This window comes from Erigeron canadensis, chromosome 5 (genome assembly GCF_010389155.1).
Source record: "Erigeron canadensis isolate Cc75 chromosome 5, C_canadensis_v1, whole genome shotgun sequence".
Classification (NCBI taxonomy): domain Eukaryota; kingdom Viridiplantae; phylum Streptophyta; class Magnoliopsida; order Asterales; family Asteraceae; genus Erigeron; species Erigeron canadensis.
Genome location: NC_057765.1, coordinates 26,051,837 through 26,079,334, shown reverse-complemented (window position 1 = coordinate 26,079,334; position 27,498 = coordinate 26,051,837). Strand labels below are relative to the sequence as shown.

The following is a 27,498-nucleotide window of genomic DNA, read 5'->3' as shown; positions in this document are numbered from 1 at the left end:
CAATTAAACTTTTTTAATAGTATTAACATTGACAGTCAAAACCAGCCCAATGATGAAGGGAATGACACCTCTAATACATCTAGTGGTGATGGCAACAGTCAATTAAACCCTGGAGATGGCCTGGGTGCATCTCTGAGTTCTAATGACACTGCAACACACATAGATGAGAATGCTTTACCTGAGGGTGCTTTGGGTCAAGTATTAAATATTGATCAAGTTCATATTGACCAGCCCTTACAACAAAATGAAGGAACTGGTATTGACTTAAGAAGGTCTGGTAGGACCTCTAAACCCTCTGTCAGATTGAATGATTATATTGTTGGGTCTAGTATAAGGTATGGTTTGGATAAGTTTGTGTGCTATGCTAAATTGAGTAATGATAATTACTGTTTTGTCACTAACCTTAACAAATCCATTGAACCTCAAAGTTATAATGAGGCTGTTCAAGATCCTTCACGGATTGAGGCTATGAACAATGAACTTGAAGCCTTATATAGGAACAATACCTGGATTGTCACTGACCTACCTAGTGATAGAGAGACTATAGGATGCAAGTGGATATAAAAAATAAAATATAAGGCTTCAGGTGAGATTGAGAGGTACAAGGCCAGATTAGTTGCAAAGGGGTATAGTCAAATAATGGGCTTTGACTATGATGAAACCTTTAGCCCTGTGGTTAAGATGGTTACTGTGAGATGTTTGATAAGTTTAGCTGTTAACAAAGGTTGGAAACTGTATCAACTTGATGTCAACAATGCTTTTTTGTATGGTGACTTGGAAGAAGAGGTATATATGGATTTACCTCCTGGCTGTTCTGATTATGGTTCTAACAAAGTCTGTAAACTTGTTAAATCTCTGTATGGTCTCAAGCAAGCCCCAAGGCAATGGAATGCTAAACTTACCAGTGCCTTGGTTGAGCATGGCTTCAGTCAAAGTAAGTATGATTATTCTTTATACACCAAGAAAACAGAAACTGTTTTCATTGCTTTATTAGTGTATGTTGATGACATTGTCATTACTGGTAACAATATTGATGAAATTGAGAAGTTTAAACTTTTCTTGAGTCAAAAGTTTTTAATCAAAGACTTGGGTTTTTTAAAATATTTTTTGGGAATAGAAGTCTTAGAAAACAGTAAAGGGTGTGTATGACTCAGAGAAAGTATTGCTTGGAACTTTTACATGAGTTTGGCTTATTGGCAGCCAAACCCATTGCTACTCCTCTACCTGCCAATTCTGTCTTGAATAACAAAGAAAGGTGTGATGATAAGTACCTTAAGGATGTCACACATTATCAGAAGTTGGTTGGCAAACTCATCTATCTAACCAACACTAGACTTGATATCTCCTATGGAGTCCACTGTCTCAGTCAACATATGCATGCACCATTACAATCTCATGTTAAAACTGCTTTAAGAGTTCTTAGATACTTAAAAACCAGTCCTAGTTTTGGGATTCAAATTGATAAAAGTAGTAATTTGAAACTCAGTGTGTATACAGATGCTGACTGGGCAAAATGCCCCAGTACCAGAAAATCTGTTTCTGGATTTTGTGTTTATCTTGGAAGTTCTTTAATTTCTTGGAAAAGCAAGAAGCAAGCAACTATTTCAAGGTCCTCTACAGAGGCTGAATATAGATGCATCGCTTCAGCTACATGTGAAATCATTTGGATTTCCAATGTCTTGTATGATCTTGGGTTAACAGATTTGCTTCCTATAAGTATGTTTTGTGATAACAGTTCTGCCATTCAATTGGCTGTTAATCCTGTCTTTCATGAAAAATCAAAGCACTTTGAGATTGATGTCCACCTTGTCAGAGAAAAGGTAAGTTCAGGTATGATCCAAACTATAAAAATTGATTCTTATGACCAGGTGGCTGATATTTTTACAAAAGGTTTAGGGGAGGCTCATCATAAGGATCTCTGTAAGAAACTCAATTTGTGTGACATGTTTACAAGGTCTTAATTTTTCCTTCCCTCTGTTCAAACTTATAAGTTTGAGGGAGGATGTTAAAATATATATATATACATATATTTATTTATTTACATTCATGTCAAACTTATAAAGTTTGATATAGATCAAGGTCTAAACCTGTTTAGTTGTGAAAATATAGTATAGGGTCTATTTCTGTCCTTGGCTATTGTGAAGGTACTGAAGTTGTAATTATCTCATACCCTTTGTCTCTATATAAGCATCGCATTCACTGTTCCTAGGGTTGGGAGAAATTGGGCGCATAACTTAGGGTCTTTTCTGGTCTTGTACTGAAGATGTAGTAGTTTCTCTCATATTTGTAATCTTTGTATTGTCAGTCTTGAGTCTTGATTGTATTTAGGATCACACACGTTTGTGGATGATCCCAGTCCTTTAGAATTGCACACAGTTGTGGACAATTCATCTTTATAGAGTCTGTATCTGTATTTTGAGTTGATTAATCAAAATCTGAGTTGATTTCATATTCTTACAAGTTGAAAAAAATGTAGCTGCATACACCGTAAAAATATTAAAACTGCAAAACAATAGGTGGTCTTGGACTAGTTCAGAATCTTGTGCTTTAATAAAAGTGGAATTGGAGGGCTGTGGCAAATCCGGAAGCTTGATATTTGGGTCAAGGTAACTGGATTGGGTTTAGTCATGGCGCAAACACTATCTTCTTAGAGTTTTTTTAGGTAGGAAAAGAAATGAACCAAATGATTTTTGTATGAATTGAGTTCTTGAGTTAATTTTAATGATAGAAAGGAAATGAAGTGATATGATTTAAAAAGATTCTTTAGTTGTTTTTGTTTTAAAAATCTTCCTCCCATATTTGGGATGATTTAGAAGGATTATATCTCTTCTTTTATCATCTCATCATTCCAATTCTTTTGAACTCAAGAACATAGTGAAAGAGAAAAGAAAGGGAGCCGAAGAAAGCCAATTAATTACGTCACGTCACCAGTTGGGTATATAATCACTCTAGGGAATGATCAAAGGATGGCAGGAATTGGAATTTATTTGGGGATTTAGCATTTTCTATAATTAATTCTGATAATACGCGCGATTAGGATGCAACTTCAGTCGATTACAAATATACTCAATATGGCATTAAAACTATGATTTCTCAAATAAAAGAATAAATTTTTTTTTTACCAATTCTTCCATACCATGGTTAAACACATTAGTTCTTTCAACTAACGACCATACTAATAAACCAACACCATTATTCAAAAGAAATTTTTTAGCGTACCCAACAGTGAGATCTCGACTTCCATAATAAAAACATCATTTACCAAGAAGCCATTTGCCGATTCATGGAGGTCAATCAGGGGCATAAACTCGGATATACCCATATTGTCAGCAGATTTACTAAACCAGTGATCAAGTTCTGCAAAAAAAAAAAAAGTAAAGACATAAAACTGTCACATGATACAAAAGAATTACAGAATACAAACACATACTAACAAACTATTAAAATATCAAGCGCTACATGTATAACACAACAGCAACCAGAAGCAAAACAACTAATATTAGAGTAAAGATTGCAAAGCTTCGCACGCGCTTTTAAACAATATTGAAAGTCAAAATATAAAGGTACGGACTCTACCTGTCTCTATATCGTCCTTAGAACTTTGATTCTTAACCCGAAGCCTAAAATTTGCATAAACTCGCCACCCATGAGGAAACGAAGCATAGTCAAATACATATAAATAGGTAGCCATATGAGTATCTTCCCCTATATTCTCTCCTTTTGGATAAAGGTTTAAAAACCTGCAGTTGATAAAGCACCATATATAGTTAAAAAAACACATGAGACCAATGAATGTTCTCATAAGTTATCGTGTGCTGAAAGTCCTAAATATAATAAGCCAAGGGAAGATTAAAAGTACCACTTGACATTGACAATTTTGAAAACTTCTGAATAAATACATTCCTCCGTCACCTTTGAAAAATTATCAATTCTCCAAGTGTAGGTATTGGTAGGTGCTGGGGGCTTTCTAAATGATAAGCATCGATCATTTTGTGAAAACTTCGAAACAGTAAAAACCTCAACTCCAAACACACATGCATCATTCGACAGGTACCCATTTTTACTCTCCTTGAAAGACTCGAGTGATATTAGTTGGTCAAACCCCCAGATTTTATTCCTCTCATTAAACCTTGCCCTGTTCCCATGGCCATGGATATCTATACATGCACATATAAAGTATATTCAGAACGGCCTCACTTTTCGTAAGTAAACATATCTTGAAAAGACAAAATAATATGATAAAGTAAGTAAAAAAGACAATGATACCTTGAAAAGTTGCATAGTTATGGCTTTCATGATCATAAACAAAAAAACTAACATCAACACAGACCTCCCACCCCTTTGAGAAGCTTTGAGTGTCACATATCACAAGATACAAAGATATGTTGTTACCACCACTATTCTCATCATTTCCATTTGGATACAAATCTAGTCTCCTGAAAAAAAATATAAATTAATATTTACTCATTTTAGTTTAATATGAAGAAAAAGATAAACAATACAATAGGTTAGGGATAGACTGACCATTTAAAACCGCTGGCAAAAAAAAAGCAAGAAGAGAGAAAGACTCAATCTTCAACTTATAGTGGGCTGGTTCATCTTTCTTCTTTGAAATTGAAACTGACAACATTTTTGCCCAACCAAATACGCGTAAAAGGGTGTGACAACATATATTCCTAAAAATTTTGTATATAAGGACTAAGATTAACATGCCTACCTTTACGACTTCCTAGAATGTGCAATTAAGAGGGTGCGCAGATATAACTTTCTCTTTATGATTACAACATTTTGGGTAAAAGGGATTACCCTTGTAAGCTTTTATATAAAAAATTAATCAGGCAACTTAGTTGAGTACGTACTAAGTTGACTTTCCACATGTTCATGCACACACCGTGCAATATACATCACCCAAGGCAAACTACTAACCTAGCAAACAATGAAGGCTAACAAACAATAAAGAAATTACATATTATTAATCGGTAAAACACGGAGATCCCAAGCTGCTAGAAGCCGCTCAACACTGGTTATTCTCTTGTATCTGACCAGCTTTAATCTACTTGTAGATATAATAGCTTCACATAGAACACGGCCAAAATTAAATATCCGCTTTAATCCCAAGCAGATATCAATTTTTGCACGAACAAAAAAAAATATTTGCCAATGCATTTTAAATTTTCTCCTTCCATTCCTTTCCTCTCTCTATTTTTAGAGAAAACTTAATAATAACGCGTGATTATCTTATAGCTTGGGAATCGAATCTAAACTTGTTGAAATTAAATCAAATCATAAAACGTGGTTAAGTTTGTTATCGGGAACTAGTTAAATTTAGGGTTTAGTGCGATGGAATGAAACAAACAATGCCCAAAAAGTTATAGTGTGCACGAACTAACGTTTTTTTTATTGTATGCATAAACTTAGTAAAAATGTTCAAATCATGCTATGTGTATACGTGGCAGCCCATATGAGTTACCACGTGCAAAAAAAAATTTTTTTGAAAAGGCCACATGGAAGGTTTTGATTGGTCGGTCACAAAAAGTTACATGATTTAAACTTTTTTATTAAGTTTATGCATATAACAAAAAAAACGTTAGTTCGTGCACACTATAACTTTTTGGGCATCGTTAGTTGCATTCCGGCGCACTAAACCCTTAAATTTAACGCGTCGGAAGCAAAAATTGAAATAAAAGCAAAAGATTAATATACAAATGCAAAAATGCGTAACAAGTAGGAATTAAGAATGGAAAAGTACAATTAGAAAAACAATTAAGCCTCCTAAAATTCCATCTAACATTATTATCATTACGCATGCTACAATCAAAATGATGAGATTAAGAGAGACAATTAGTGGATTACATTTAGCATGGAATGAAAATACTAGGAGGATTTTTAAGAGAATGAATTAGGAGAATTTATCATTACACAATAAATTGTCATGCCTTTGACACACGAATAATGAATCATTGTCCTCTGACATGCTTCGTTTATTAAATACCAGAAGGGATATCTGCCCAATGCAAGGCGACCCTCGATAGTGGCGACGACGACAAGTGGCGGCGACGACGGTGATAGCGGTAGTTGTGTGGTCATTAATGTAAATGTAATTTATGTTAAAGAGAGTAGGGTAGATATTTTAAAGGTTGAGCGATGAATGTTGTAATTTGTATATATCTTACTAATGTACTAAAAGAGGAGAAATGATGACATAGGAAAAGCTCAGTTATCAAGTTTTTAGCCAAGCCATATGTATTGTGTAAATAAAATGTGTATAATAAAGAGAAGGGAAAGAAAATGGGCGGTTGTTTTAAATCCTTAAATATACGTATAGCAAAACTCTTCTCATTCATCATCTTATTCTCTCTTCTCTCTCATTGAACTTTTTTTCCTTTTTTTTTTTTTTTTCTCTTTTGATCTCCTCCATCAAAATTTTCTTTTTCAACTTCTTTATTTATTTGTCTATCTTTGGATTAAAGGTATGTGTATGTATTCAGTTTGGTTAGGTTGTTTATATTTTCTTTTATTAAGTGATTTCGTAATATTAGTTGTCTTTTTATAGTGATCATGGCAAATTTAAGGGCTTTTTTCATCTTCACTTTCTTTCTTCTATCATCTTCTATTTCTTACAAGGTACCCGTTTCATATCTCCGTCTCAGATCTACTTCTTACAAGCTGAAAAAACTCAACAGCAAGCTCTCGATAGAAAGGATTTTATAAAAACCACGTCAAGGCACAACACGGACCTTTTATATTGTATTTCCTTTTAGCAATATCTATTGATTTTGTTGGTTGAATGTAGTTAAAAACTCGAGTGATATGCAACATGTCTGATAGAGAGGTAGATGATGGCCTTGAAACAGCTAAAGCTCTCGAGTGTACTTTCTTTTAAGTTATATACTTATATATTCTGTTTTGTTATTGAGCTTTAGAAACTTAACAAATTTTCATGTCTTAATCGACAGGTGGATGATGGCCTTGAAACTAAGTTGCCATATTTGTAAAGAAAGGGAAAAGGGTATTTTTGTATATTCTACTTACATATGATATATTTATCACAGTATATGATTTGAACGTAACCATTGTTGTTAGAGTTCCTATCTTTATAGCAGTAAAATATTGGTTTCTATATTTTATAGAACTTTATAGCTATTAAGTATTCGATAATCGATATAATATCTCAATAAATAAGTGAAGTTTTTGAAAAATTATATTTACTTACAATTTACAAGTATTGGATATGTTCTTGATGTTTTTTTTAAGATTCTTAAATACATATCATCCTGTGCTTATTATATTTGAATTCCTAAAATGGATATGCCATAGTCTTTAACCAGGTGTCTTTAACATTGCTTGAGGTCTCTTTCTTTAAAAATCCTGTACATTTTAGTGCCAATACTTTTTATATTTATAACTTCTATTTTTTCTTCTAATCTAATCATTCTTAAAGAATCCATATATGAATTATATAATTAAAGTAGTCTGTTTGACAGAAAGTCAAGGTATAGTATAAGGCTTTAAGCATCATGCGAGTCAAAGAAAATCCGAGAGTGGAAATGCATATATATCTAAACCAAATAAATTATTGTTCAATTTGGAGTTTCTGTCAGCATATTGTGTCTCTACATAGTTTGACTTTTGTGGTCCTACACTCATGCCCAATAAGTGACCAATTGTTCAGGAAAAATGGAATGTAAGTACACCATATGATTTATTAAGAGCCAAATGGAAGCATAATTTATTTAAGATTAATCCAGATGAAAAATCAAGCCTAACATCCAAATAAACTATAAAGGTTAAACAAACGACTTCATGGTCTCTTTGCTGTTAAAAACGTCTTATTATAGGATGTGGTTTGTTTTTGATCATTTAAAGTATTCTCTTGCAAATGTTATTTCCCTGGATATTTTCACAGGAAACTATTGTGGCGTTTTTGAGCGGTCTTGGTGAACTAGGCCTTCTCTCTGCACTATTGGTATAATTATAAGCCATAATAGTAGTTAACTCTGATGTTAATATTAGCCTTTTATTTCAAGACTTGCTGGTTACCTAAGCATCTTATATCATGTAGGTACTATTTGAAGGCCGAGTTTCATTTTGATAAAGACCAGTTTGTCAACTTGATGATCAACGCAATCGCAGGGATCATATCTAAACTATGTGTTATATATATAGTTATTTTGGTAACATTTTTAAACTTAAGCATTAGATCGATTTTTCAATCAACAGCTCCTAAATAGTATATGAAATGAGAACCTGGACTTTGGGGATTTTTTGGCTGTCACAGTGCATCTTGAGAAAATGGCAAACGATGAACACCTACACAAAGCCTTTGACTTTTTTTGATAAGAACCGAAGGGGTTATATGGAGATTGAAGAGTTGCGTCTTGCATTAAAATTTAGCGGCGAGATCACCAATGCAGAAGTAATAAAGGGCAAGGTTGTAAACATCGCTTTCGGTATCGTTTTGGCCGACCCCCGATAAGCGATATATCGGATATATCGGGGATATATCGGATACCCTAAATTGTAAAGGAATTTATCTAAAATTTATATATATACTAACAACATATACAATTTGACATAAGTTTACATACCTTTTAATCTGAACAGGAAGCAGAAAATAAACAGGAAGAGTTAAATTAAAACATGTTTTTGGATTGTGAAACAGAAAGTTTAACAAACAGAAAGCAAACAGAATGTTTAACAAACAGGAAGCAAGTGTTCCAAAGTCACAAAAGATTCAGCTTTGAACAGAAAGCTTAACAAGGGCTACCCGTTTTTTAAAAAAAAAGTCAATTTTTTTACCGATATTGACCGATAAGTGCCGAGTTTGACACATACAAGGTCAGTTTTATTTGGGTAGTTAAATAGTCGGTTCGGGTGGGTTGGATAACATGTGTCAAAGCGAGCCTGAATCAAAACTGCCAAATTAAGACACTTCTAATCCAAATTTATATATTCTTTATAATTAGGTAATGTCTAAGATATGATATAAAAAGTTATATATCCTATCTACGATAATATCCTAATTCTTAAAACAAAATGATTTAGGCTCATATGTAAAGAAGCAAAATTTCGATGGTTTCCAATCATTTGAATAGTTTCCTCTATATTTAACTTTTCTTACCCCTTTGACCCATTTCATACGCTCATTCTCCTTTTCTTAAGATGGGCATATCAGTTAAAAGTTTGGTATTCTGCATTTCTGATTAAATGAAATAAGGACTGTTCAATGTTCCAATTTGTCTCCGTATATAAAATGTAACAATTCACTCACTGTTAACTTGAACCCTGACAGATACAAATTTTTGTAAATGTATATAAATCAAATTTTCATTAATTAACTTTCTCGGAAATACAAAAAAATTGAGATTTCTACTGCCACGCTTTTTACTCGGGATATATATCTAGTTAGTAAATAAAAGAGAGGTTGTTTGGGTAAATCAAATTCTTTTTTTGAGAAAATGGAAGGTTTGTATTATAATCTAGTATAGATATGGATATGAATGTAGATATAGACATGAAACCCCAATGATACCGCCATCATGTGACCACAAAGGGCCCACAAATGAAGGCAGGTCACAGGTTCAAAACTTGTGAAAGGCAAGTGGAAAAACTATATTTTGTGATCCCATGTGTAAGGATTGTGACTTACCGGGCATGAGTTCTATGCGGTGTGCGCTCTGGGTACCAAAACGGCACATAGGACCAGAGGGTCCCATCCATTTACCTTTTTTTTCAATTCTAAAACCCTAAACAAATTTTTTAGGGGGCGTTTGCTTACAAAAAACACTCCTTGTTTTTCATTTTTATTTTCCAAGAAAACATGAAAAACAGAAAACACGTTATAATCATAGTTTTCTGAGAATGTTTTTCGAGAAACCAAAAAAAATGTTTTCCACTTTTCAATAGAAAAATTAAAAACATCTTTTTTGTTGTTTTTCGTTTTCTATTTTCATTTTCCATTTCCTTCATCCCCTCCCCTCACGTCTCTAACATGTTTTCTAATTTTCTAATTAGAACACGTTTTCAAAATTTTTATTTGTTTTCTAGAAAATAAAAACCCCTTTCATTTTCATGAAAATTATATATGAAAAACTAGAAAACTTTTTTCTAACCAAACGGGCCCTTACTAGTTACTACCTTATTCTATTCAATCAGATTCAACAAACATTAATATTCATAAAAAAAGAACAAAACATTCACCTTGGGCAACCCAAGCAGCTGGAGTGACACTAACAACCTCCTCGCCGTCGTCTTTCTGTTGTGAAATTCCGGCAGCACTTTCTGGCGAATCTACATTCAATTTATGTGTACCTTCCTCGTAGGGGTGAGCAAAAAACCGAACCGGAAAACCAAAAACCGAAAAAAACCGACAAACCCAAACCGAAAAAACCGAAAACCGAACGAAATCCATTGGTTTGGTTTTCGTTTTCTAAAAACCGAACGGATCGGTTCGGTTTTCGATTTCATATGCCAAAAAAACGATCAAAACCGAACCGAACCGAACTAAATATATTTTAATTTATTTTGTTTTTATATCATATTACATTTATATTTATTACTTATAATTTATAAATATGTTAATAGTTTTATCTTTTTATTGTACAAATCTATATAAATTGTATATTTTTAATAAAAACGTGTAGTAAAAACAATTCGTTTTATAAAAGTTATACAAATTTTAACACCATAAAAATATAATTAATTAATAAAAAGCTTTTTTGTATTTTAATTTTTATATCATATTTTTTTCTTAACAATTGAAAGTTAAATTTATAACATAATATTTTTAAAAAACTTAAAAAACAAAATTTATTAAAAAAACCGAAAAAAAAAACCGAAACCGATCCAAACCGAACCGGAAAACCGAGAAACCGAACCGAACAAAAACTGAATCCAATGGTTTTGGTTTTCTAAAAACCGAATGGATCGGTTTTGGTTTCGGTTTTAGGCAAAAACCGAACCAAACCGATCCATACTCACCCCTACTTCCTCGGGTTGTTTTTCATTTGGCTTAATATTATTAAATCAAAACAATGCATACATTAAATTAATATAACCAAATAAAATCAATATATACATATCTATACATAAAGAATCTATGGAAATGATAAAAGAAAGAAAAGAATTACTTACTTTTTGGCGTTTGGAAGAAGGGGGTTTGCGTCCACTTCGACGGGTAGACACCATAACTATTGTGGGGTTGTTGCTTTCTTAGTTTTCTTGAAACAATAGAGGGAGAAAACAAAATTAGAGACACGAAAAGACGAGTATTACTTTAACTCTTCAAGTACCCCAACTTGAAATGCATTTTATTTTATTTTTTTCATTTTTCCATATCATCAAATTCTGGTATGATGATTTTTATTAGGGTGCTTATCGAACAGTCAAACTATTTAATCTGAACCAAACCGTAATATTTGGATTGGAATGGTTTGGTTGGATTGAATTGTTAAAGTCTGGTCTAGTGATTTAAGTTTTGAAAAATCGGGTTATTTGGTCCAGTTACGGTTTGAGCAAAGAAAAAACCGCGTAAAACCGGACCGTATTTTATACTTTCACTAGCTAATCAACCCGGGTTAATACCCGGGCATGATTTATAAATTAGAAAGAAGTAAAAATTTGTTTGATATTAAAAGTGAGGGAGATGATATCATACATCTAAGTTGTGAAATACTCCTAACATCCTATTTTTTTTATACCAGACAAAACGAAATTCGTCATGTGATGAGCATAGGCTTGTAGAAGTTCCACGTTTCAAATATAACACAAATATAAATCCATCTGCTCTAGTGTGGTATGTATATATGTTTATTATAGTCTACATGAGTCCCTGCGATGACTTTAGTCCAGACAGTTAGTTTTAAAGTAACAATACGACTATGATATTATGTTCCCAACTAAAGAATAACACAAGAATAGGAATACCAAAACTCTCAAGATGATGACCTCTCAAAGTAATGCACAATGTTGTGCAGGCCTTACAGACTTACAGTAACAATAATACAATCCTGAAGATGTCTTTCAGTAACAATATTACAACGAAATGTTCAAATAAAAATGCCTTACGATAAGAAATTAAGAATAATACAATGACGACATCTTCAGACATAATCATGGTCCACATAGTTTTACAGGATTACGAACCAAAGAAAAGAAGGCCAATTATAAATACTAAAGCATAAGAATGGATCACCATGAGTAACTATGGATACAAAATGTGACAACAATAGTAGCAACATCGATGAATTAGCGGACCCTTGTAGCACCACATCCTTGAGCAAAGCAATAGAGCTTGACCCAATATCTAAAGAGTGACCCGAACAACAACAAAATGATATTATTTGTCACAAGACTTTTTCGATTCACAAAAATAGGGTACGATATCTAACAATAAAACACACGTTCATAGGTTAGTTAACTACATCATAAAGATTATACTCGAGAAGCAGTTGCACTAAACAGAAAAAGTGTTTTACTTCTATGTTATCAGGTCGTGTCATGAAGTGAGAACTGAGAAGCCAATGTTGCTAATAGTCAACATGACAACTGCACTCAGGTTAGATCTCTAAGGTTGTCCAGTCCACATAGACTCTTAGTATAATAGTATCCAATGAAACATTACCACCCAAAAGTCTTGTGACCTGAACTAAGACCTTCAAAAAACATGGCCTTTAGGGAAACTAAAGGAGAGCCTCTAGATCAATAGTATAGTCCTCGAACTATACGCATACATACCAATTTAGACACTAAAAAGAGATTCTAATCTTTGTAATGAACCTTATAACACATATATTTATTTTAGTTTAGACCAATTAAATGATTTATTGTTGTTGCCTCCTCTTGTACTGTTGGATTCCGCCATGGATCCTGCACAAATTAGCAAAAATTGCTCCATAGAAATCAAATGATCAATAACCAAGTCAACAGCTACTCAAGACTTGCACCCAGATAAATGACCTCACTCGAATGGACCTGAATGTTCCAAAAAGACAACACATTAAGTGAAGGATTAAGTCTACAACTATGTTTCCATAAACATCGATGTTAGGATGAAAGCAACCAATCTTGAATTTGACCTTTGTATGCTTAAAAAGGGTAATCATTTTGGATACGAAAGTAAAAGTTTATACTTTATACTATGTTCCTTCAAAGATAACTTCTTTGCTCCTTAAGATCATTCCTTTCCAGCAAAATATGTATCATCAGTAAATGAGTAAGCCAAACAATAGCTACATCAAGAAGCAAGGGTACAGATAAAATAGACAAAGTGATCAAGATCATATCCATATAGAGAACACGTTTAGGTTCACACTATAGTTTTTGACTTTCACATTACGATTGAGAAGTTTTTCAGCTCCAAGGAACCTTCAATAAGTATTCCCGAGTAGTAGCATCACAAAATGGGCCGACTACAATTGAGTTTCACATTGTGATTCTATTATATGTAGTTTTTTTAGGATATTATTTTGAACACTTTTGTTTAATGACAGTCGACATTAAACTTGTATCAAAGGTTTTATCAATCTTGTATCAACATTATGCAGGGTAAGAAAAACAAAATTGCATGCCCATATTGGTTCGGCAGTTGCAGATTTCAAAAGGCAGCATATCATAAGGTCAATAGACTTAGTGGCCCTCCTTGTAGCCCATTTCATCTCTATATGTCCCGGTTTTATATAAACCACAAACGCAAAATGGAAATGGAGTTGAATATGAAATAAGATGGACATGAAAATTGGTCTTTTATCTACCAGAAAAAAACATGACAGTTGTGCAAAGCTTTATTTCCTTGAGCAAACCCAAGTAAACCATCAAGTAACAATGCAGTGAAACATGGAGCTTTGTAACAACTTATGCACTTATGCAGAAATTTACGATACCACTTGCAAAAATTTATGATTGATAGATGGGATTTTATCTTTGTTAGTCTCGAATACCAACTCATACATTCAAAATAAATCTAAATAGGAAACAAGAACCCTAATATTTGAAATCTGAAAAACTTGTAAATTGATATAGGAAATTTATACCTTCAGTGACTTAATAATCTTGATTGGTGGTTAAAACCTTCCCAATCACCGTATATTTGGATTCTTGACAAAATAGAAGGTACATCGTGTAAAAAGCTCTAAATTAAAATTGAGAGCCAACCTTGAAGATGGTTTTCTTGATCACAGAGATCTATGAGATTTTTTCTTAACAAAGTCGAATTTGTTGATCATAAAGATTGAAGTAGAAGAACTATCTTCTCTGAAGATTTTTCTCTTTTCTCCTTATATAATACGTTTGACGGAAGGAGCTAGTCGAGGAAAGGGATATGTTGCCACTTGGCAAATTTTTAAAAGTAATTAGTCTTAAAACCTTGCTTTAATAGGAAGAGGGAAGAGATAACTTGAAAAGAAAATTACTTTATCTGAAGTCATAAAGTTTAAACATTTTACTAAAATAAACACTTTTATGCTCCAAATTTCTTAAAGTTTCATTATAAAGAACAAAACTTATATTTTAAATATATACCTAATTATACATTTCTAGTATAAATAAAAACTTTTTCATTACGTGGGTATTATACTTGTTATTAACATATGAATAAAGTTTTAACCTAAAGTTTGAATACATTAAATTTAATAGTTTAACCCGCTAGTAAATTTTTTTCATATGTACGATTCTAATTTTAAGTATTTGTTATGGATCTTAACACAAATATTGACAATTATATACAAAATTGTATAATAATAAAAGAAATAAAAAATAAACTTTAAAAGTTGAACCGTCCAAACCGGACCGGCTTACATGGTTTGGTTTAAATTGTTCAGACAATATACTTGGTATGGTTTGGTTTAATATATATTAAAACCGTAATTACCGGTTTGGTTTGAGATTTAGTTAAATCCGGATCAAACGGGTCTATAAACACCCCTAGTGCTTATTGAAAAACTAAAGAATTTGCATGTTTATTTGTTATATTATACAAAACTTGTGAATTTATCTTTAAAATTAATATTTTAAGATTAAATATAAATTCAATAAATAGAAAATAAAGTTAATGGGAAAATGTCATAAAGTATATTTCAGGAGTATAATTCCTAAACAAAATTTACACAATACTAACTATATAAAGGAAAGTATTTTTTATTATACTAAAGCATAGTTGCTCTAATAACTTATCGATCAATCACAGTTCTCGATTTTTTAATGTTGACTTTTTTTTCAATTTTGACTTTAGTTTACACTTTTTTGTTTTCAATCACAAATTTACACTTTTTACCCAATAGTTTTAATATAATAAATTAATGATAATAGCTTATGTATATCTGATAAAATAATAGCTATTATTTATCCAATAAAATAATAGCTAATATATATCCAATAATATGTTCTATCATACATATAAAATTAATTATATAAAAATAAATTAAATTTATTGTAAATATATTAAGATTTTAGTAGTAATTATACAATTTTAATTTTAATTTTAATCTTAATCTTAATATATACTATAAGACAGTTGAACTAATGACTTATTAAACAATCAAATCGCTCATTTGTATCAAATTAATTCTCGCTTATGTCATCATTTAGATTAACTATAAATTAGAATCATTATCCAAATATATTATATTGGTATTTATATTAATTTGTAGAAAAAGTCTCATTAATTCACTTTTTTTGTTTTCCATCAATAATTTACACTTTGTAACCATAAATATTTAAATTATATTTATTTTTAGCCATCAAATTGAGAAGTTTTTCTTAAATTTTTTAAAAACGTTACAAAAAATATTTTTATTTAATTTTTTAAAGTTAAATTGCCACTCAAATCAAAAGTCATAATTGTTATCAAACAATATGAAAACAATCATAATTGTTATTTAATTATTATTGGACAGTGGTTGAAAATAAACATATTCATGTTATGGGTCGTATCATGATCAAACACGTATACTTGAATGTCAAATACGGGATCACAAGTATGTTTATATTTTAATGAATAATAATCTTTCATAATAATACCACATTATGAGTACAATTGGTTTCAAAAAATTATATAATAGAGAAATTATTGTAGCATGTGCCTTGTGGAATGACTATTACAAACATTTCATCAATGTGTATCATCTAATAATGACTGTGACGAACATGTGGTTATTGTACTACAACTTGCAAAGTATATCACTTAGAACCGTATATCTTCCAAATTATAAGTTTTTATAAATTAAATGTATGAAGATTTAATATTGATAATATCGTAAACCCCGTGTCCAGTGTCAGACACGGGTCTAAAATTTAGTATTTACTCAAAGTTAATAGTTTTCATTTTCATTTTTAAAGAAAGTTAATGGTTTAAATAAGTAAATGACGACATAAAGTATTTAACGTTCTTTATAAAAGTAGACTTTAGAATTGGGCTTGATATAAGCCCGAAGTTAATATACAAATGTGAATATCGTATTAGCCGACAGACATTGACATATGAAATTAACTGGTACCTCTTAATTTCTAATCTAGTAGTAGCTATTAGTATTAACCACCAAATTTCCAACAACAGACATATAGTGTACTTACTAGCTAATTAACCCGGGTTCAATCCGGGCATTTATATAAAAGTTTCGCAAAATACGTTTATTAAAGGCATAAATATATTATATGTGTCGTGGCTATACGGGAATTTGATATGAAAGCAGTGAATCAAAATTAATTTCATATGAAAATAGCCATGTGAATAAGTTATAATATTAGATATCAAAACTTCAATTCCATGAAAATGCTTTATCCATTATCATGAATCCTAAAACAATTACAGTGTAAAAATATCTGCATTTTTGGTGTCAAGTTCGCAATGATGCTAAAATTGAAAGAAAACATTTAATAAACTATATATATATATATATATATATATATATATATGATATATCAACCTCCTAGCTGCATCTTTTTTATACAACCAACCAAATAGTCCTTTCTCATTCTTTCACTTGCATCCTTTCTCATTCTTTCACTTTCAACACACCATTCGTAATGGGGTCCATGTTCATGGTTCCTGTTGAGAGAACCACCGTGTCAGAAGAGATTTATTTTGAAAGAGCACTCTTTTCACAACAAAATAAAAATTACATATAATATTAATGGTGGAGGCAATATATATCTTGTTTTATAAAATCAATGTTTACCAGTAGCGTGATGTGCTACTGCAGGGCAACTTCAAGAAGCCGGAAAGCCTCTAGATATATTTTCTTAACCCATTTGGAGAATCGAATCCGAGCATGGGAATCACTTTCCCGTATCATGTCAGCCTGACATGACCACCCTAACCCATCTAATTTGAATACATGAAAGTCATGGAATACCTTGGTTATATCGGAAGCTTTGGTTACACCATGCATCCTAGGAAAAACATGAATTCTTGTACATTCATTTTTAAAAGTCAGCTGAGAAGTAACATGTTTAGGACACAAATTAATAATGATCAATACCCACCAAAAGAGACTTCCTTTTTAACAGTCGTATTTGGAAAAACGCCAAGATCAACTACTCCAAAAAAGATAGATATTTGCTCAAGAAGTTGTTACACGAAAAAGATACAATCATATTGATATATACTTGTCCATTGTGTCGCTAATGAATAATGATCAAAGTCATGTACTTACCTAGTGGAGAGTTCAGGGAGAACTCCTTTGGTACGTATGTAGGTAGATGCAAATGAAGTTCAGAATCCACCTGTAAAGAGTAGCCTAAATAAGCTGAAGAGTTCACATCCTCTGAGTTTGACCAATCCTCGCACTCATAGCCCGGTATATAACAGTGATCTTTTCAACAAAAATAAAAGTCAGTTCAAAAATGAAAGCTACCGAGCACAGTAAATAAAATTCCAACACATTTCAAGTTCATATTGAAGTTTACCTCAACACTGTCACCAAGTTTACCAGAATCGACTAATTAATCGTATGAGCTTATACTCTCATCTCATCAAGCGTCTCCTGAAACCTTACAACTTGGTTATCGGCAATCCTATTATAGTAAAATCAGCTTATTACATATACAATCTCAGTAGCAAACAAATGTTGCTTACGACATATCCATTGAGAGCTAAAAGTGTAGTATATTTAATCAAATAAATCAACATTATTGAGTTAGATGCATACATCGTACATGATAATAAACACTTCATAAGACAAGACAAAGAGGGTAGCAAGTTTCCTTATGGACCTTATACTTGATGTGTCAACACCTTCAAATGCATAAAATTGGTGTTAAGTGTTATTGAAGGCGGAATTTTTTGTGCTTGACTATATATTTTTAATAGTATTAGCGTCTAGTGTCATTGTATTGTTTAGCTCGCAGTTTTGTTTACCCTACGGCACAAAAGTTGGAAGACATGAATTCAGTTGATATCTTCAGACAAAGCTTGTAGGAATAGTCTGACAAAAGTTACAAAGAAAGAATGCGAATGATTTATGTTTCAATTGCTTTACATTCAAAATAAGTGAAATGAGAAATGACTAACACTAACCACAAGTTGGTTTCCGTTCAACTTGTATGTTGCTTATACACAAATAGAAAGTATGCCCTCAGTAGTGGAAATAAGTTGTTTTAACCCATAATGTGATAAGTAAGATTAATTTTGAATTGTTACATAGACTACATATGATCGGATACATTATACAACCATATAAGGTTATCTAATATTGTTGCAGTCCACCTAGCAAGATTTTTGTGTCATTCACATTAAAAATATGGGTAGCCAAATCAGATGGTAAACACAAGTTAAACACAATAATTTGACGTGGTTGCAATTAATAAAGCATTTGACAATACACTTATCCAACAAAACTCCATGTCGTTAATCCCAGGCAACCCAAATATCTCATCCAACAAAACCACCACAAAGAATAGTACTAAAATTGCATTTTATATATATAAAAAAAATACGTTTGATGGGAGGCGAGCTTGGAACAGATAATCAACAAAAATTAGTTAGAAATAAGATAAGAACAAAGAATAGATCTAAATTTGCATTTTATATTAAAAAAATAACTATAAGCCAAAAAGAAAAACAAATCATAATCCTAATTTGAAACTTTCGATACCTGTTTTTCCGGGGAAAATTCCGTGCAAATTCCGTCCGGCCAAGAGCAAAAAACATCTTCAAATTGAAACCCTAAATATGAGAAAGACGAAGAAATAGTAAAGTCATGAAGAAGAAACATCCCTGAAAAAAAAACATTGAGTTATTTTCCAATATCCTTTTGTTTAAAGCCTCCGTGTAAATTTTGTTAAGTTAAATTAAGGGAGAGTTTTTTTTTTAAAAAAAGGGGCAGGTTGCCACTCGGCAATTTTTAAAAATATTTTGATGCAAGGAACCTTGCTTTATTAAGGATGAGAATGAGAATGAGAATGAGAATTGATTATCAACCATACTCAGACACTCAGTTTCGATGAACATGTTATATGATCAAAAAGATGTATAGTTGTATGCATATCGGTGGCTCATTTTTTTCTGTGACAACTTGTGACCTTAGAGTGACTAGTCACGTCTTACTTCCCCCATATTTTGTTGTTCTGGGAACAAGTAGTGTGAAACTAACAAAACTACATGAATTATTTGTGATGTTCAATGGAAGATGGGAAAAGACCATTTTATCAAAGTGGAATTAACAGGGATGATCGACGGCATATAAACAGAGAAATGAGCGCTGATAAAAGAACATGAGTATCAAATGTGAAAAAAAATTAACAAGAATGATTTGTGATACTTTGCAACCTTTTTAGATTGAAGTAACAATCCAACCTTTTTAGAATTTCATTCTAAAAGTTATTCTAAAAGTTGTCAGTATGGCATTCAAAGGATGATTTCTCAAATAGAAGGAAAAAATAAACACAGAATATCATTTTAAACCAACAGTAACTGTATAATTAACTACCATACATATAAGGATGATTAAAAAACAGAGAATGCCATATTCTTACATTTCAAACACCAATCCTTCCATTCCATCATTAACTACCATACATACAACAGTACAACACCACCAATATTCAGATGAATTTTTTTAGTGCACCCAACATTGAGATCTCGACTTCAACAATAAGAACATCATTCACCAACATGCCATATGCCGGTTCACGGAGCACATTCAGTGGCACAAAACAATAAAAGCCCCAATCATGAGCAGAGCTACTGAACCAGTGTTTAGCTTCTGCAACGAAGAAAAGCCATTGAACTGTCACATGATACAATAGAACTACAGACTACAAACATTTACTAGAAAAACTATTCAAGTATTAACCACTACATATATAATACAACAGTAACCAGAATCAACACAACTATTAATAAAGAGAAGATGCAAATGTTGTTTTAAAAAAGGTAAGGGCATGGGCTCTATATGCATTGTTTCCTTTTGGATATAGGGATAATTTCCTGCAGTCAATAATGTGCCATAAGAAACATATGAGATCATTGAAAAATCACAAATGTTTTCATGTGTTAAAACATAACAAGCAACAGCCAAATTTAATGTGTATATATATATATTTCAAATGGTAAGGAGGGAAAACCCGATGTACCACTTGACATTGCCAATTTTGAAGACATCTGAACAAATAATTTCCTCTGTAACATCTGAAAAGTTATCAATTCTCCAAGTGTATGTATTATTAGCTGCCGGGGGTTTTACAAATGATAAGCATCGATCATTTTGTGCATACTCTGAAACGGCAAAAACCTCGACTCCAAACACACACGCATCATTAAACAAGTACCCATTTTCAACCTCCTTGAAAGACTCAAGTGAGATTAGTTTGTCAAAGCCCCACATTTTCTTACTCTCATTAAACCTTGTCCTGTTCCCATCGCCATTGATATCTATATATACACAAATAAATTATATATTCAAAAAAAAACCTCAACTTTATCACAAAATGATATGATAAAATAAGTTAAAAACTCAAAAATATTACCTTGAAAAATTGCATACCTATGGCTTTCATGATCATAAACAAAAAAACTAACATCAACACAGACCTCCCATCCGTTTGGGAAGCTTTCAGGGTCACATATCACTAGATACAAAGATATGTTGTTACCACCACTTTCCTCACCATTTCCATTCGGATACAATTCTAGTCTCCTGAAAATCCATAAATTTACTCATCAAGTTTTTTAGCATGATAATGTCTTAAAAATAATACACTAATAGTTTGGAGATAGATAGAGAGCAAACCATTTATGACCGCTGGCTTCAAATACATCAGATTCAATTTTCATTGATCTAGCTTCAGCAAGAAGAGAGAAAGACTCGATCTTTAACAGATAATGGGCTGGTTCAGTTTTCCTTTTTGACGATGACGACATATTTGTCCAACCCAAAATAACTTTAAAAATCTCGTATAGTTTACAAGGACTACAAAATTTGAATTCGAATATCTAAGAGCTAAAGAATAAAAAGATCTTAATTTGTTTAAATTTAACTCCTTACAAAAGGGTAATAGTAACTAGATTATGGTTTAATCAATTGTTTACTACTACTGTCAATTTTTTTATATCTATATCTATACTATCCAATAAAGCAAATCACCCCTTTTTTTCTTAAACTTTCAGTCTTTGAAAAACCCAAGATATCTCTTTCATTTATTCACTAATTTAAACATCTCTAATTAATATAACTATAATACCCTTAATGAAATAATTTACAAAATAGTTCCATCAATTCTTAAAAAAACTACATTACTACCTTTGACATCAATTACCTTCACATTCACCACCATCGTTGCCCCACCGCGGCCCCGCCGCCGCCCCCACCAACACACCGCCACCGTTGCCGACACTACTGCAGCCACCACCTCCGCCACCCGTCGGCGCCACCACTACCCCACCGCCAGGCGCCAGCTTATTGTGCGGACATAAGTCAGTATATACTATAGAGTATACTCTAAATAATTTGAAGGTTTTTTTAAAAAACCAAAAAGATATGTAGCTTTTTTCTATATAAGCCAATAAGCTATATCGAACACTATATAGTAATTTATAAAATATAAGCAAGAAGCTAGTTTTCATAGATATGCATAAGCCAAAAAAATAAGAGCTAGGCCAAACACCACTTAGTTATACTAGATATTTATCATAAAAAAATGTGAGATGGTTTTGTTTATTATTTTCATTTTAAAAAAGAAAATGTTTTATGAAGGTGTAGTCCAAACCCTCCTATTAAATCTATATACATCGGTTTCATATATTGGGAAGAAATATATATCTTTATCTCTACTACATTATAAAGTATTTATTCCCTCTAATTTTTCAACTTTATACAAGTAAAAACCCCTACCTATATCACTTATCGATAATACCCTTACAATAAATCAACTACTCATTTTTTTCTCTCTCTTTCAAATCTCAATCACTCATTTTTTTTCTCTCCTCCAAAAATTTCTCTAATTAATTCAAAATCTTTATCTCGAAAACCGTCAATCGATAAATTATAAAAATTATATGGGTGTTTTTAAAAATTTAATTCTTTTTCATTAGAGATGTACCTCGATATACTTTTGACGAAATTTTAAATCCGAAAGTGAAGCCCGTAGAGCTAAGGCATTTGGTTATCACACTCTAGGACATATCACAAACTATGACCTATCACAACCTATGAACTATCACCCTAACATCTTACCGCAACTATCACCCTAACATCTTAACGTTGCAACGCGCGAGTACTTACACTCGTGTGTCAAAATAGAAATGCTACTCCGTTAAAATAATAATAATAATAATCATAAGTTAAAAAGAAAAAAAAAGTATATATGAAGCGGCTGAGAGAGAGTGTAGCAGGAACACACCTTGGCGGAAAGGAAGTGAGACAAGTGTGAACTGCTGGAACCAAGGCCGAGCCGATTCGAAGCGGAAGTGGATTGGAATATTACCCGGTTAGATGTATTTATTTTTATAAACAAAACGGAGTGTATCAGAAGAGTGAACTCCTGGCTGGGGTTGAGTCAGTAGTGAGGCAGAAAGTGATCCGGAGGCTGAGCGAAAGTGATATATAATCCAAGGTTAAAAGGGAATACGGCCCAACCCGAATCAAACACGTCATTTTTAATTTTGTCTCCGTGTTAAGCTTATATCATTTTTTAGTACATTTTTTTAAAAATATCTCTAATAAGGATAGGAGTACGGATGGTACCTGAAGTATACCTCAAATTATCTTTTTGGTAAAAATTTTTGAATCTCTATTCGAATCATACCCCTACTCGTAAGGTACCTAAAACTGACGACCGTCTATTTATCTATTACGTCAATCCACTTGAGAACTATTTTTGTTATTTTCTTATTAAAAGGATCAAAATATAATTTTTTATAATAATAAACTTTATTAATAAACAAAATATACATATACACATGCTTTATTTATTTACTTATACTTTGTTCTTTCATTTATTTATTTAATTAATTTTTGATTTTTTGAACAAACATTCTTTTTCAACATAATAATAATAATATATCAAAATATAAAAACAAATCAAAAATTCTATTTCAAAAAACTTAATGACCTATCAATTTATCACTAGCTACCTTATATTAATATCGGTCTTAAGGGCAAAACTCGAACCATATGATTATCAAAAGAGAATTTTTTTTCAATTTTTGGAGTTTGTTTCTATAAAAAAAAAAATAGATAATGAAAATAAAAACAAAAACCGAAACCCGAACGGATCCAATCGTTTTTTCAAAAACTAAATTCAAACCAATGGTTTTGGTTCAGTTATCGGTTTTTGGGTTCGGTTTTTTTGGTTTTTTCCAGATTTCGTTTCGGTTTTTGCTCACCCCTATAAAACACAATATGTTTTTTAACAAATAATTAACATGGTCTATTCATATTCATGAGTCATATGCCTGCGCCATGAGGCGGCCATAGTAATAGTGGTGGTGGCGGAGGCATGAGTGGCGACTCATGGTGGGGGGGGGGGGGGGGGGGCAACAATGGTTATGTTAAAGAGGTAGTATAGTAATTTTAAGAGTTGAGAAATTTATAAGTAAATTATTTCATTAAGTATATTATAGTTATATTAGATAGAAAATTTTAAATTAATGAATAAAGGAGATGAGTATTTTTGGTATTTCAGTTCCTTAATTGAGATTTTATAAAAGAAGTTGATGATTAATATAGATATAAATTATTGGGACTACTACTTTTCTATTAAGCAAGTCAGACTTTGAAATAACCATATTAGCTATTGGGACACAAAACCAGTGGAAGAAGACATTGAGAGTTACTTTAAACCAACGGGTTGGATCAATGGTTGAAGCCCCTTGCCTCTGGATATAGAGGTCGTGGATTCGATCCTCATGTCGAGCAAGGCTAGAAGTCCTTTTCAATCTTTGGTAGATCTGAAAGTAGTCTAATGATCTTTAGTAGGGGTATGGTTGTCTACGTCACAACTTTCTCATACACCTTCAAAGACGGTATTGAGATTCAAACCCGTGAAAAACGGCCTTGGTAGTTACTTTACTTTTAATATTCACTAAGTTAAACATATACATCAGATATACCTATAATATTTTTAATGAAATAATTTGCATAATAAATTCTTCAATGATCCCTTTTACGTCACTTATTTTTACAATAACCACCACATCATTACGTATCGCTACCTTCGTTGTATCTCGCGGTCATACACCTAGTTTACTAAAAGTATATACATTTGCACATAGTTAATACTTTCCATTTTGGCTTTTTAAACAAGGTTAATGATTTAAATAAGTAATTAAACAACAAGTATTTCAACACTATTAAAAGTTAGACATACCATAAGTGATACTTCCTGTCCCATATTAATTATCTAATTTTAACTATTCAGGTTTTATGCTTTTAACATTGATTATAAAAATTTCCGTTTGTGTCATATAACACTCCATATAAAATATATAAATGGATTGAGTTTTCAATACACTTTTCATTGTTATAACTTTTATCTACAATTATATAACACAAACAATGATATTTACGGTCAAATTTAAAAAAAAAAACTTGACAAGTCAATATTAAACAATTAATATTGGACGAAAAGAGTATATATTTAACCTATGATTGTATTCCTACTCATAAATCCCACAAATCTGAGCATTCATCTTTAGCCAATAGTCATTGACGTATGAAATTAACACAAGCCAAGCTCGGTTTCACTAATAGAAAATGATTAATCAACATAGTAATCAATCTAATAACATGATGATGACATTTGATACAATCAAAGAAAGAGATTGTAAGAGAGAATGATGGATTATATTTGTCATATAATAAAAGCTTTAGGATAAACTATTAGATTGATATAGCACTAATCTTCACTTATTTAGCCAAGTTCGAATTTGATAATAGTGCAACTTACATATGCTACAAAGTTGTTTAAATTTTCAGTACAAGCGTTTGTTTGCTCTCGAATCTTACAAAAAACTGTCTTGGGGCTGAAAAATGGTATCATGTGGACTGGGTTTGGTCATGTCGCCAACTAATTATTCAACGTCAAGAAATGGGTTCAATCACTCTTGGGAATAGCGAGGATGATTTCTCAAATAGAATATAAATGAAGATTTGAAATACCAATTCTTGCATTCCAGCTTTGAAAAACAACAATTCTGTAATTAACTACCATAATTAACCAGCAGAACCATTAATCAGATGAAATTTTTTAGTGCACCCACCATTGAAATTTGGACTTCCACAATAAGAACATCGTTCACCAACAAGCCATTTGCCGATTTATGGAGCTCATTCAGTGGCACAAAACAAGTCAAACCCCAATCATCAGCAGAGCTATTGAACCAGTGCTTAGTTTCTGCAACAAAGAAAGGCCATTAAACTGTCACATGGTGCAATACAACTGAACTACATAATACAAACACCTACAACCAAATATGCTTTTTCTAAAAAATGTTCGAAGTTAATTAGAATGTGATGTAAAAGCATGGGCTCTACCTTTCTCTATGTTAGGTCCAGAACTATGATTCTTGACCCGAAACTTGAATTTTGCATAAACTCGCCAACCATCAGGAAAAAAATCATGGTCAGGTACTCCTATATAGAGAGATGAATGATTCGACGTATTATTCTTTCCTTTTGGAAATAGGCATAGTTTCCTGCAAGCAATAAAGCACCAGAAAATAAAAAAATAAAAACACGAGATCATTTGTATAAACACAAAAGTTATCATGTGAAAAGAAAAAATGCTATGCAACAGACGCAAATAAATATACGCATAAATGATGAGAAAGTTAGTAGCCGATGTACCATTTGACATTGCCAATTTTGAAGACACTTGAATAAACTTTTTCTTCTGTAAGATCAGAAAACTTATCAATCGTCCAAGTATACGAATTCATAGCTGCCGGGGGCTTTACAAACGACAAGCATCGATCCTTTTGTGCAAAGCCGGAAACAACAAAAACCTCAACTCCAAACACACACGCATCATTCAACAGGTACCCATTTGTACTTTCTTTGAAGGACTCGAGTGATTTGAGTTTGTCAAACCCCCAGATTTTGTTACTCCCATTAAACTTTGTCCTGTTACCATCGATATCTATACATACACAGATCAATTACATATTTAAAATGGCCTCATTTTTTGTAAGTATACATTTCACAATATGATATGATAAAATAAGTTAAGGATAGACAAAATATACGAGTACCTTGAAAAGTTGCATAGCTATGGCTTGCATGATCAAAAATAAAAAAAAGTAACATCAGCACAGACCTCCCACCCCTTTGGGAGGCTTTCAGTGTCACATATCACAAGATACAATGATATGTTGTTACCCCAACTTTTCTCACCATTTCCATTTGGATACAATTCTAGTCTCCTGAAAACACGTATATAAATTAATATTCTTTCATAAAGTTCGCTATGGAAAAAAAACTTAAAAAAGCAGAGTACGGTTTACAAATATAGAGAGGTAATTAACCATTTATGACCGCTGGCTTCGAAAACATCAGATTCAAATTTCATAAATTCATCTTCAGCAAGAACAGAAAAATTCTCGATCTTCAACATATAGTGGGCTGGTTCATATTTCCTCCTTGAAACTGACAACATTTTTATCCAAGCCACAAAATGCACAAGAAGGTGATGAGACGTTCCTAAAAATCTTGTAGTACCATTTATAAGGACTAAAGGACTACCTTTTCAATTTCCTAAGATACGTAATTAAATTACTCGAATTTCACAACCAAAATGGCTTCAACTTTCTAAAAATCTTAGGGGGGGCGGAGTGAATATGGGGGAATTTATCAAACCCTCCCAAATTCCACCAATAAAATCATTACAACTCAATTTAACCTTTCAACCCTCCCAATCAACCCTCCCAACCCTTTTTACTGTCGGCCGATAAATTCTCAACCCTCCCAAATCATTTTTTTTCGTTTTCCTTTTTTTTTTTAACTTAAACAATTTAACAATAATACCTAACATTTTATTTAATATTTAAAAAACATAACATTACATAAA

At 32.1% G+C, this 27,498-nt stretch overlaps 3 protein-coding genes and 1 long non-coding RNA gene across 4 annotated transcripts; all 4 read right to left on the bottom strand.

The window, feature by feature from the left end:
* Positions 1-3,196: 3,196 nt before the first annotated feature.
* LOC122601429 lies at positions 3,197-9,720 on the bottom strand. Its single transcript, XM_043774188.1, has 5 exons — positions 9,650-9,720; positions 4,267-4,436; positions 3,860-4,157; positions 3,577-3,740; positions 3,197-3,357 (listed from the first exon to the last, which is right to left on the bottom strand). The coding sequence occupies exons 1-5, from the start codon at positions 9,718-9,720 to the stop codon at positions 3,197-3,199; spliced, it is 864 nt and encodes a 287-aa protein (XP_043630123.1).
* A 2,222-nt stretch (positions 9,721-11,942) lies between these two features.
* On the bottom strand, positions 11,943-13,999 carry LOC122602160. The gene is made up of 2 exons (XR_006324166.1): positions 13,077-13,999; positions 11,943-12,972 (listed from the first exon to the last, which is right to left on the bottom strand). It is a non-coding gene; the product is annotated as an uncharacterized LOC122602160 (long non-coding RNA).
* Positions 14,000-20,331: 6,332 nt separating this feature from the next.
* Positions 20,332-21,770, bottom strand: LOC122601428 (ubiquitin C-terminal hydrolase 13-like). The gene is made up of 4 exons (XM_043774187.1): positions 21,225-21,770; positions 20,962-21,131; positions 20,569-20,866; positions 20,332-20,422 (listed from the first exon to the last, which is right to left on the bottom strand). Exons 1-4 carry the CDS (start codon positions 21,353-21,355, stop codon positions 20,332-20,334), a joined length of 690 nt encoding a protein of 229 aa, XP_043630122.1. The 5' UTR covers positions 21,356-21,770.
* Positions 21,743-27,087, bottom strand: LOC122601427. Its single transcript, XM_043774186.1, has 6 exons — positions 26,952-27,087; positions 26,745-26,780; positions 26,280-26,571; positions 25,968-26,128; positions 25,694-25,827; positions 21,743-21,889 (listed from the first exon to the last, which is right to left on the bottom strand). The coding sequence occupies exons 1-6, from the start codon at positions 27,085-27,087 to the stop codon at positions 21,743-21,745; spliced, it is 906 nt and encodes a 301-aa protein (XP_043630121.1).
* Between the last annotated feature and the right edge of the window lie 411 nt (positions 27,088-27,498).

What these genes read in the sequence shown, in the direction of transcription:
- LOC122601429 (XM_043774188.1), bottom strand. Translation starts at nt 9,720, where the DNA reads ATGGATGGGACCCTCTGGTCCTATGTGCCGTTTTGGTACCCAGAGCGC. An exon ending in TAACTATGCAACTTTTCAAG is followed by an intron (nt 4,158 to 4,266) that starts GTATCATTGTCT and finishes GTGCATGTATAG; the next exon opens with ATATCCATGGCCATGGGAAC. An exon ending in AAAATTGTCAATGTCAAGTG is followed by an intron (nt 3,741 to 3,859) that starts GTACTTTTAATC and finishes TATCAACTGCAG; the next exon opens with GTTTTTAAACCTTTATCCAA.
- LOC122601428 (XM_043774187.1), bottom strand. Translation starts at nt 21,355, where the DNA reads ATGTCGTCATCGTCAAAAAGGAAAACTGAACCAGCCCATTATCTGTTA. An exon ending in GAAGCCAGCGGTCATAAATG is followed by an intron (nt 21,132 to 21,224) that starts GTTTGCTCTCTA and finishes ATGGATTTTCAG; the next exon opens with GAGACTAGAATTGTATCCGA. An exon ending in TAGGTATGCAATTTTTCAAG is followed by an intron (nt 20,867 to 20,961) that starts GTAATATTTTTG and finishes GTGTATATATAG; the next exon opens with ATATCAATGGCGATGGGAAC.
- LOC122601427 (XM_043774186.1), bottom strand. Translation starts at nt 27,087, where the DNA reads ATGTTGTCAGTTTCAAGGAGGAAATATGAACCAGCCCACTATATGTTG. An exon ending in AAAATTGGCAATGTCAAATG is followed by an intron (nt 26,129 to 26,279) that starts GTACATCGGCTA and finishes TATTGCTTGCAG; the next exon opens with GAAACTATGCCTATTTCCAA. An exon ending in TGGAAGTCCAAATTTCAATG is followed by an intron (nt 21,890 to 25,693) that starts GTGGGTGCACTA and finishes CCGCACAATAAG; the next exon opens with CTGGCGCCTGGCGGTGGGGT.